The 11,220-nt window shown below is 58.9% G+C and overlaps 1 protein-coding gene across 1 annotated transcript; it reads left to right on the top strand.

Annotated features, from left to right (window-relative positions):
* The first annotated feature begins 1,630 nt into the window (after nt 1-1,630).
* BAK1 (BCL2 antagonist/killer 1) lies at nt 1,631-8,978 on the top strand. Its single transcript, XM_088534478.1, has 5 exons — nt 1,631-1,745; nt 6,060-6,195; nt 6,307-6,450; nt 8,375-8,555; nt 8,739-8,978. The coding sequence occupies exons 1-5, from the start codon at nt 1,658-1,660 to the stop codon at nt 8,841-8,843; spliced, it is 654 nt and encodes a 217-aa protein (XP_088390604.1). The 5' UTR covers nt 1,631-1,657; the 3' UTR covers nt 8,844-8,978.
* Nucleotides 8,979-11,220: the final 2,242 nt, after the last annotated feature.

Genomic DNA, 11,220 nt, shown 5'->3' with positions numbered 1-11,220 from the left:
CCGGGCAAGTGCGAAGCATCGCGGGGCACCGAGCCGGGATCACCGGGCACCGCGGGGCCGGAGCCAGAGCCGTCCCCAGGGCCGAGGGCTGCTCCGGAGCCGGCGGCGCATCCTGCTGAATCCGTAAGAGCTCCAGGGGCACTTGGGCCCTTTGGAAGGGTCTGCATCCTGCCCCAGGCTAAGGGCAGCTTGCAGGACGACACAGGGCAGGAATTTGTACCGCTTTGGTTATATGGGTTATATTGAACCCGCCTCGCGCCGGAGGGCAGGTTTAGCCTTGCTGGGCCCTCCGGGAGGGCGGGAGACGCCGGCGGCGGAGGAAGGAGCGAGGATTTCCTCTGTGGAGGAGGGGGCGGCGCATGTGCATCCGGCCCAAACGCGCACGGAGCCGCGGCCACCGGCGAGGAGAGGAGCCGCTCCGCTCCGCGCGCCGGCGCTGCCCCTTCTCCGGCCTCGCGCGCGGCCCTGCTCCCCAGCCTCATCCCACCGGCAGCTCTCCACGGTGCCCACGGGGAAGGCGACGTTGGGAAAAGCAACGTCCTCCCCGGGAGGCTGCGGGAGAGAGCGGCACCTCCGGCTGCTCCGGCCCCTGCTGGGCACACATGCAAATATCCGGTGGCTTTGAAGCTGTGAGGACAAACTTTGCATTTCTCACCCCATCCCCGCTTTGCCTGGAGGCCAGACTTCGCTCTTATGGTCTCAGTCCCCGTTTCTTCTTGTTTTCTTCTTTCTGAATTATCACCAGTGTGGGCTCGGACCATGTGTTATGCTCCTGATCGTGATGTAGGTGGTTATTCCAGGTCATTGCTGCCTTTTCGCCTAGGGTAGGCTGTAAACCTTTGGGTGTCAGTGTGTTTTCATGGGTCTAAAGGTGGTGGAAACGGGCCTAGAGCTGCCCGCGTAGCCCCTTGCAGAGCCAGCCCCGGGGCTGCACCGGCACATCCAGCAGAATCCCGGGAATGGCAGCAGCCTCCGCCCGGCGTTCCCGGCCGCGCTTCCGTCCCCGCGAGCCGCAGGGGATGATGTCAGTGGGACGAGCGCAGGGGTGAGGAAGCTGAGGAATGTGGAGTTCGCAGCGGCCTGAAGCCGGCGTCTGCGCTCGGGCTGCCGCTGCCGTCCGGGACAGCCGGGCTCTGCATTTGCTTCCCGTTTAATTTTCTTATCCTGACTGCAGCGCAGGAGACGTGAAGAAGGGGGGAATTAGAGCTGTGCGGGTGCTGCTGGGGGCCGGAGCCCTTCGTGTATCGTGTTGCTTTCCCCCCAACACGAAGCCGCTGCAGATGCTGCTGGGCCGGAGCCGGCGCGGTCCCGCGGGATGTGCCGGGGCCGTAGGACGCCCGGCGGGTTTCCAGCGTGCAGGGAGAGGGTGCAATGAGGTGGGAAGGGTCCGGAAGAGGCAAAAGGCAGCCGAGGAGTTGGGCTTGGCCGGGAAGGGGCGCGCGTGCCGGGAAGGGAGGAGCCAGGTGCCTGTGGAGATAAAACCGGCAGCGCTTCTCCCGCGGGCCCAAGGGGCTTCCTGGCGCTTGCCCGGAGGAGCAGGAGGCTTCGGGGCTCCGGCTGCTCCCTCCCGTGTCGGTGCCCAGCAGCCACAACCTGGTCCGCTTATCCGGTCTCTCCCGCTCCAGGTGAAGCTGTCGCTCCCGAGCGTCTCTCCGCGATGGCCTCAGGGAACGGCGGGGACCCCCCGGGCGCCCACGCGCGCCACCGCAGCGATGGGCACGGGCAGCCACAGGAGGTCAACTCAGGTAAAAAGTTTTCTGCCATACTTGGCGCCGGGGTAGGAAGCATTTTCATCTGATTCTCTTCTTTTTCTGCCTGTTGTTTCTTTGAAAGGAACACTTTTCCATCCCTCCAGGGCCTTTTGCAAGACTGAGATAACAAGTCAGCTCAGTAAAGCTAGGCTGAATTGAACCCTGAGATCACTCATGCCGTGAGCTGGCTGGTCTCAGCTCACTTGCTAGCAGGCATTTGTCTGTAGCTGATACTTGTCTTGGCTAAACGGTCTCTAAGGTGGCCAAAGGTACGTGATGCTTCAGACGTGCAGGAGGACATGCCGTGCTGAGCGATGCCCGGTCCCGGTCGGGTGATTCCAGTCTTGCGGCCTCAGCTGCAGGATAAGCTCAGGTCTCCGGAGTGTCTTGGCAGAGCAGGGATGAAAAGCTACGGCTCGAGAGCAGCCGGCGTCGCCTTCCGTCTCCCGCGCGTGCAGAGCCCAGCAGACTGTGTAATTGCATTTCCCAGCAGTGGGCGAAACTGGGAACAGGGCCGAAAGAAACCTGGGAAAAAACTCAATTCCCATTTATCCCAAAATGATAAAATGCCGCTGCACAGAGAGCTTTTAAGCATGGGTGACTTCTTAACCTGTTTTGCAGGTGGATGGTAAATAAGGCTGAGTCACGGCAGCTCTGTCAATACTGGAGATTAGAAGCTATATGTACCTGTTTATGCATTTGAGTTCAGATCCAGCTCAGGGCTGTTTTATTGGCCTGATTATGTTGCTTGTGCCACAGTATCACCTGCACTGCCCTCCACCTAGCAGTACTATTAGTGCTGGATCCTGCGTGAATACATCAGAGGGCAAAAACACGGCGCTCCCGTACCAAAGTCTATAAGGCATGAAAATAAATAAGCCAGAGCGGCTGCTCACGTATGTGACTTCCTGTTGAGGCCAGTGAGATGCTGATGTGAAAAACAGTGAGAGGATCAGGCCCGAGACACTAACCACCCCATTGCACAATCACACTTCCTGCACGTTTGCAAACACTTGCAGGCAGCACTGGCATCCCTCTGCTTCCCAAAATTCTGCCTGGAATTTGGAGGTGGGATCTCTGTGCACCTTTTGGGACAGAAGCCACTTGGAAGCAGGAATGGGCAGCTTCCACCAGCACGTGCTATAGGAGTGCTGGGCCAATGAGCACTTTGAGCAACAGGTACTGAATCAGGTTTTCATTTAGGGCTCTGTTTCTTTGTTTATCTTTGGATGCAGTAGAGAGCGAAGAGATTAATCTGCCACTCAAGGGTTCATTCAAGTGCTGTTTGGAGCCCTGGTTCTGCCAGCTGTTACGGCAGGCACGAGCGAGACGCTGCTGTTCCTGCCTGGCCCCCGAGGCAGGTGCATTTCTCCTCTTTTTAGGAATGAGAGCCAGAGGCAGGAGGTCGATGTTCCTGGCAGTATGTGGTGACGAGGAGGAGCAGCTTAGCCCATGGATGGTCATGCACAGGGGAGGAAACGCTGCTGAAGGAGGGGTGGGCGGCCCAGCACCACCGCTGCTCAGCCGAGCTCGGGAAGCAGCGTCCGTGCTTCGGAGAAGGAACTCGTTAACCTTCCCCTTCTGCAGTGCTCGTGTGTCGCGTGGGGATGGCTGTGTGTCCCCTTCAGACACGCTGCCAGGGTTTACACGCAGCTGCGGAACGGCAGCTCCCACGGCAGTCCGTGTACAGCCACCCTTCCTACTGGGAATAACTGCTCTGGAGCTGCCTTATGGCTCCTTTATCCTGTGTTTTCCATTCTTGCCTCCGTGCAAGCAGAGGCTCCGCTTAGAGCGGTTCTTGCCTCGCTCCCGAGCTCCAGGGATGCATTACGGCTGTTCAATGTAGTTGCAGTGAGCTCTGATGGGTGTCTCTGAGATCTGCCAGTTCCTACTACCGTGCAGCGGCTCCCTGGGAGACAGGAGCAGGGAGGACTAAAGGACCTTGCACGGAAATGCAGGTATTGCCCAGACCTTGACCGGTCTCAAACGCACAACGTTGCCGATGGTGACACGCGCCCCGTGCCGCAGTGCCGGGCGGCCTGTGAACACCTCAGCGCAGCCCAGCGGATAATCCCCCATGGAGCATGGAAATCCTGGCAGGCTCCAAACCACTTTCCCCCTCTCCACGGGGGCACTGGGATCCACAAGGCCAGTCTTGATCCAGAGCCTCTTCCCTGGGTGGGAGGGACACTGCGGTGCTCCCCGTAGGTGCTGTAGGTTAGCACTGGGGGGAGAGAGATGCATGTCTGTCCTTGGGTTACTAAAAATAACACCTGGGGTTATCAAAAACAGGGAGTTTTTAGTTCTCGCTTCCTCTTTTGCTCCTGCAATTTGTTTACCCGCTGCCTCTCACTGAAACTGTGAGTCAGTCGGTTTCGTTTTCTGGCTCGCGGGCGCCGCGCAGGCTCCTCCAAAAGGTGGGATTTGTTTGCCGCCAAATAAACCTGCTCCTGCAAAACAAAACCCGATCCCCTGAAAACACAGCGGCGGCCTTGTCGCTTCCCGTCACCTTTATTTACCCAGCCCCAACTCCGGGTAACCTGCCTCTCCCTCCTGCAGCCGCGCGGGCCGGGCCCTTGTCCCTGAGGTCCTGCGTGGACGTGGCCATCCCAGGAACCCTCCGCTGTGCCCATCTCTGCATAGTTTGGTACCTGCAGGGTTTCGTGGGCGGTGTGGCCAGGACAGCTGGGTCCGTTCCCTGGGATGCAGCTTGGGCAGGAGCATCTTGAGCTGGAGATGCCGACTGCAGCAGCAGGACTGGGGCCTACGGGCGGATATCCCGGGACACTGGGAAAGGGGCTTCAGCTGGGCCTGCTGAAATAAGCTGCCCTGCTGTTGGACAGCAGTGCAGGTACGGGTGTGCAGATGCCTTCATGCTGGGGAGCGATTTCTGCACAGAGTGTTTCTGCAGCGGTCGCTGTTTCCGTACCGAAACGGTTTCTGCGCGAGGTCTGAGCGTCTGCGAAGCGTGAGGTCTCCACCCGGCACGCGGGGAGCCCTGTCGGCAGGGCAGGGCTCCCACACGTCCCTGCTATTTCTGTGCTCCTGGACTTGTGCATCACGGACGGGGAAGCGGGAAGAGGCGCGTTGCTTTCCCGGCCGCCGAGCTGCTTCCCGCCCGCTGCGCGGTGACGTAGCCGGGCTGCTCCGGGGCCCGCGGCATCGTGACCTGTAGCCAAAGGCGTCGCGTGGCAGCCCGGGTGCTTTCCCCAGGAACCACGCGGGAAGGTGGCCCTGCCGCCGGCGCCGCCGCGCGCGCCTCCTTCCCAGACGGGCACAGCGCTGCCCGCGCCGGGCGCCGCTTCCTTATGACTCACTCCCGGCCCGTGCGCGGAGCCGGGTCGTTCTTTGTGCGCCCTCACGTCACTCCGCAGCCCGGCTCAGCCCCTGCCTCCGTTGCTGCACCCTGTTGCTTCCCCAGGGATTTGTTACCGCATCGCCTGGTTTTGTGCTTGCAAGGAACCGGGTGGAGAATTGCCTCTCTGGAGCTCACAGGTTACGAGTTATTTCCAAATAACTTTCTGTGCCAGCCACAGGCCACGCAGAAGTCACAGACCCAGCGCTGTCACTGCTGCTGCCAGGCTGGTGGCTGTATGTGACACCACCAAGATACCTCTAGTGACCCGGGTATCTTCTCCTTGCCACATCACTGCTGATGCCTTGCAAAAATTCCCTGTGGGGCTCGCAGGGGCAAGACCATGGGAGATAGTTGAAAAGAACACCAGATATTTAGGAAATAGGAAACAACTGCACTTAGTTTGCTGGGGAATGAAGGGCTGTGCAGAGCTTAACTTTACCTCTAGTCTGTTTAGATCTGTGGTTTCTGAAAACGTTTGTGCCGGGGTGTTCCCTTACCGAGAGCATTTGAACATCTGCTTTGTTTTATGGCAGTCCTAGGACTGTGTCTTGCCTAAAAGGGATCCAAAATGTGGCCTTCACCCCTGAAAACCAATAATAGCTCTCACAAAGCTCCGTTTTAAGCCAATGTGTAGTGGGTTCTGTTTGTTTTACCTTCTCTGTTCAAAAGCTCAGTGCTCTGATCCTCAAGCATCGCTCTGCCACTGCAACATGGGAAATACTGGTTGTCCCAGCTGCACTTCCCGCATGTCCTGGTGACTTCCGAAACGCCACCAGGCCGTGCAGGCCCCTGGCTCCGGAGGGAGGGATGCTGCTCTCCCTGGGGACGGCGGGACGGGAGGCCCGGGAGCAGAGGGCCGGTGTTAGCACCGGGGCCGGGAGCGCAGGGCCGGCTCCGTCGGAGCGGGGAGCGCTGCGGATCCGGGCTGCTCACCGCTCTGTGCGTCGCAGAGGACCAGGTGGTGGAGCAGACCGAGGAGGTGTTCCGGAGCTACGCCTTCTACCGCTACCAGCAGGAGCGAGAGGAGCGAGGGGAGGAGGCGCCCACGGACCCCGAGATCGCCGAGATTCAGCAGGAGCCGGACAGGTAAAAGCCTCGCGGCGACTGTGCTGCGCATCCCTAACCCCGTCCCGAGCCGGCTCGTTACGGAGCCGGCGCCGCGTCCCGCTGAGCAGCCCCGCTCTCCCGCCCCGGCAGCATGGGCACGCAGGTGGGACGGCGCCTGGCCATCATCGGCGACGACATCTACAAGCGTTACGACGCGGAGTTTCGCTGCATGCTGGAATCCTTGCAGCCCAACAAGGAGAACATCTACAATTACTTCACCAGGATAGCCTCCAGGTAAGGCTGCCCGCTCCCTGCTGCATGGACACCTTCTCCTGCAGGGAGCCAGGAGGAGAGGTGGGACCGTGGGCAGGGTGCAGCAAAACGCCCAGCTAGGCTGTGTAGAACCTGGCCCAAAGCAGCCACCCTCCAAGCTCTGCCCCAGCACCCACACTCTGATACTCAATTCAAGCTTCATCACCCGCCCTTCGGTCAAGCCTCAAATAAGTTCACCACTTTCCTGCCTGTCTGCTCTTGCTCCTGCTGCTGCACACTGTTTGGACAGTCTTCACGTGGAAATACCTTGGCTGCCCAGCAGCAGTTCTTGTACGAGCTCATTGGGGTCAGAACGTTTGGGGGAAAATGTGATTTTGCAAACCAGGAGCCAAGCGAGTGTCCCAGTTGTCAATTAGAGATAAAACCAGTCTCAGATGAAGATAGCCCTGCTGCCTACTTACTTCCTAGCTAGGAATTCCAGCTTTCCACTCGAAGCACAGCTGCAGGGTGGAGGCAAGGAGAGCATAGGCTTGGATCCGTGTCCTGAGCAGGTCCACGCTGGCTTCATGGAAGTGGCTATGGCATGTCCAGCTGTGCTCCATGGGGTTTAATTCTCACCTCTCTCTCTGCCTTTTGTCCATAGACCTCTTTGCAGTTTGTGTGAGGCACTAACTGAGCACGGCCTGGTTTGCCCGGGGCCATGCAGGAAACCTCTGGCAGCGCTAGGAGAGAAAGGAGGGTCCCCGGGTTCGCAGCGCGGTCCCTGGCCTCGAGCCCCGCCGCTCCGCGGAGCCGTCCCCACGCGCTCGCGTGCGTTGTCTAACCGCTCTCTCCTGTCCTTCTGCTGCTCCCCTGTCCTTGGGAAGCCCTGCTGCGCTGTTTTCACCGCTTTGCCACCCTGAGGCGGTTAACGCACCGCAAACAGGTAAATTAACCTCTGTCCCTCTCTTCGTGCCACCTGTTTCGTTGTTTCTCCTTCCCTGGTTTCTAACTTCCCTCTCCCCGCGCGACACACACTGCGGAGACGGCAACGCGCAGGGACTCCGAGGAGAGGACGTGCCTTGCTACAGGAACAGCCGGGATAGGGCAGCACATTAAAACCTAGGGGCTGAGTCTTTTGCTCTTTTTTTCTTTTTCCTATTCTTACTTGCCTTACTGGAAAACAGCGGGGGGAAAAAGACTTCCGAAATTTGTCTAGCTAAATCTGTGCAGGGCCTGCACCAAGTGATGCAGTTTGTGCCCACGGCACCCGGAACGTGGATCCAGAGCAATAGGAAGCAACCAGGCACATCTGGGACCCGCCCTGGTCCACGGACGTGGCAGTCCAAAGCAAGATCAGGTTTTGGCTCTGGAGGACTTGATCTCTGTTGGAAAAGGGAAAATCCTGTTCCTACACATGTGGGCCCTGTATATGGAAAAGCAGGATGGATGGGATGTGGCAGGACCACAAAAGCCACCCCAAGGCTTCCACTCTATAGTTATTTGGAGTTGGTAGCTGCACAGACAGGATTTGGAGGTTTCCTTTTCCCTGGGACAGCCCTAGCCCTCCTCAGCGAGGCAGACGGGTTGCGATGGAGTCTCTGCTTGTCCTGCTCTGCAAGCACAGCCTGGTTGGTTATTTATGGCCATTAGTTGTGGGCAGGGTGCAGCAAAACGCCCAGCGAGGCTGTGTAAAACCTGGTCCAAAGCAGCCACCCTCCAAGCTCTGCCCCAGCACCCAGACCCTGACACTCAGTTCAAGCTTCATCGCCTGCCCTTCGGTCAAGCCTCAAAAAGGCCACAAAAATGCTGCTTCCTCGGTGCACCGAGGTGCACGCGGGCCCAGCACGGCACCCCCCGTGCCGCAGGCAGCCCCGGGGCCACCCCGGACGGCCGAGGGGACGCGGGGCGGCTGCGCAAGGGTCTCCTCCGGCCGCGCCGCTCAGCGCCGTCGCCTTCGTTGCAGCCTGTTCGAGAGCGGCATTAACTGGGGCCGGGTGATCGCGCTGCTGGGCTTCGGGTACCGCATGGCCATCCACGTGTACCAGCACGGCATACCCGGCTTCCTGCGCTGGATCGCCCGCTACGTGGCCGAGTTCATGCTGCGCAACCACATCGCCCAGTGGATCGCCCAGCAGGGAGGATGGGTGAGCGCGGGGACACGGGCTGTCCCGGGGGCCACCGGGGCCGCGGGGCGACAAGGGCAGGCTGGGGGCTACGGAAACCCTGGGGGCGGTGGGATTGCACTGAGGGAGCCGAGCGGAAAGCTGGCCCAGGCAGAGCTCAGGGGCGTTTGATGGATCTTCTGGTAACTCTCTGTTTCCTGCCAGGTGGCTGCACTCGATCTGGATAATGTTTACGTGAAGTATATGATGGTGGTGCTGGCCCTGGTCTTGGTGGGGCATTTAGTGGTACGACGCTTCTTCAGGTCCTGACTGACGCGGGGACACAGGCTGGGGGGTCCGGCTAAGCGCTCTCTCAAATCTCTGCTCTGCAATAACGACGTCTCCCAAGAGAGGAGGATTCCAAGAACCTCAGAGAGAGGGAGCAGCTTGGACCTATGACCCTTCCACCGCAGGGCCCAGGGTCTCTGTCATTCATGGAGGCACCACCAGGAGCTACGGAGAGGTTTGACTTTGTCATCTGTTTCGTGCCTCGCTTAGCTACCGAGGAAGAGCATCACTCATAGCACGTAGCGCTGGGACAGGAGAGCAGCGTCCTCGGACGTAGGGACTGGAGGAACGAGGGGGTTGTGGTGACGCCTCTGCGAGTGTCTCTGTGCGCGTGTCTGCTCCGCTCTGTGCTGCTCCCCACAGCGTTCCGGGGGGCAGGAGCAGAGCGGGCGCCTTTGCTCATGACTCTGTCCCCGACTGCCTGCATCTGAGGGGGGTCTGCAGCCTTCATCGCTGCACTGGTTTGTAAGTCAGCAAAGGGCAAGCCATCATTAAAAACCTCTGGGTGGTTTGCCGTTACCTTCCCTCTGCTCCTGAGCCCGAATATTTGAGCCTTCTCTTTCCCTGTCGACCAAAAATCCATCTCCCTTTGGGAGGAATGCGCTGGCTACCTGTGGCGCGAGGCCGTGGTGATGTGGCAGGGAGGTTTCCACCCCCCGGGCTGGAGCCCCGCAGCGCTGCCGGGGCCGGCGCGGGCGCCGGGGCTGCCCTGGCTGCTCCTCGGCCTCCTGCGAGGCCAGCGGCTGCCGCAGGCCAAGAAGCACCAGCAGGTCCCGACACTAACACGCTGTGGGGACACGGAGCCAGCACAGACAAGGCCCCTTCCCTCCGCTCCTGGGGGTGCTTCCCTCCAGCCCGAGCCAGCGGGAGGCCCTGCAGTTCCACACCATCCCTGCAGCGGCTCCTGGCCTCCGGAATGCGGCCGGGCCGGGCGTTCTGTAGGGTCAGGGTTGTGCTGTCCACGCTGCTGCTCCATGGAGGGGTTCTTTGCCAGGTGACTTGGCCTTGTGCTGGTCACGACAAGATGAAACGTGACCTTTGGAGCGGGAGGGAAGCAGGCGCCCCTCTCCCATCCCAAATCTTTATGACTTTTCTAAAACAGGGGGAGAGTCCCACTGTGTACCCTGTGGCTCATCTCTGACTTTATTACTCCAGATGCCTCTGTAAGACTTGAAACCGTGACTGGCCCTAAGTCAAACTCACCCTATTCTGGCACCCTTGTGCTCCTGGGTGGCCAGGGGGACAGGGCACGAGCCCTTGGGGCTGCAGCGAGGACAGGGCGGTCACAACTGACCGATCCCTGGCGCAGGGATCCCCAAACCAGGGCAGAGCCGCTGCCACCTGCATCCTGCCGGGTGACACCTGCTCCACGACTGTCGTGAGAGCCCAAGGGGAGCTCGAGGGGCCTTTAGAGCAGCCCGCCTGCCCCGCTCCAACAAGACCTTCCTCAGAGGCGTTTGCCCAGCCTGCTTTTAAAAACCTCCAGCGCTGCCTCTGCGCATCAGCGTTTCCTGCCTTCATCTTTACCTTGGACAGATTGTTTCCTCAGTGTCTGTCCCCTCAGTTTAAGCTTGTTACTCCATGCCCTGTCCAAGCCCAGCGACAGGGCAGCCTATTTCCTCTGCAGCTACAGAGGCTTAGCAGGACCAGCCATATTTTTTTAAAACCAATTATCATGTCCCTTACGTTCCTGTCCATTTTTAACCTAAGAGAAACAAACTTTCCAGCCTCTTTACCTATCAGGGGCTTCCTATGCTTATCTTTTTGACCTTGTTTCTGCAGTATCTGTTTTCCTGGTGGGGTGCCCCAGACCGTGGCCTCTAGAAAGGCATTAAAATATTTGCTATAATACTTCTCTTCTATATATTGCTTTATTTTGGTTGCTTTTTGTGTTATACGCTTGCACTGAGCGGCACGCATCTCCAGCCCAGGTTTTGCGGCTGTGCTGACGCTCCCAGCAGTTGCATGCCCACGTATTTCACTTCTCCCCTTACACGTGCGTTACTTTGCATTTATGCACACACAGCTTCATTTGCCATCACGGTACATGTTCAACTGTCTTTATCAGAAAATCTTGAGATTTCCCGACTCTTCTCTGGTTTGAACTTGTCTAAGTTACTTAGTGTCAGCTGTAGAAGTTCCCATGGCCCCAGGTTCCCTTTTCTTCGGGTGAAAACACCACCAGATGGAGCCTTTTTGCCACAACCAAAGAGAACCGCTAGTTATTTTCCTTTTCTCTCAATCACGTTACACACATGCTGCTGTCCTCTAGTCAGCCTGTTCCCTTGGTCCTGTCACCAGCAGGACTTTGTCAGAGGTCTTTGGAAAGAAAGAAGAGAGAAGTACATGAGCGTGTCCT

This window comes from Tinamus guttatus, unplaced genomic scaffold (assembly GCF_059628265.1).
Source record: "Tinamus guttatus ecotype Peru unplaced genomic scaffold, ASM5962826v1 Tinamus_guttatus_pri_ptg000563l, whole genome shotgun sequence".
NCBI lineage: Eukaryota > Metazoa > Chordata > Aves > Tinamiformes > Tinamidae > Tinamus > Tinamus guttatus.
Note: the sequence above shows the minus strand (reverse complement) of the source record. Positions and strands in the feature narration are given on the sequence as shown.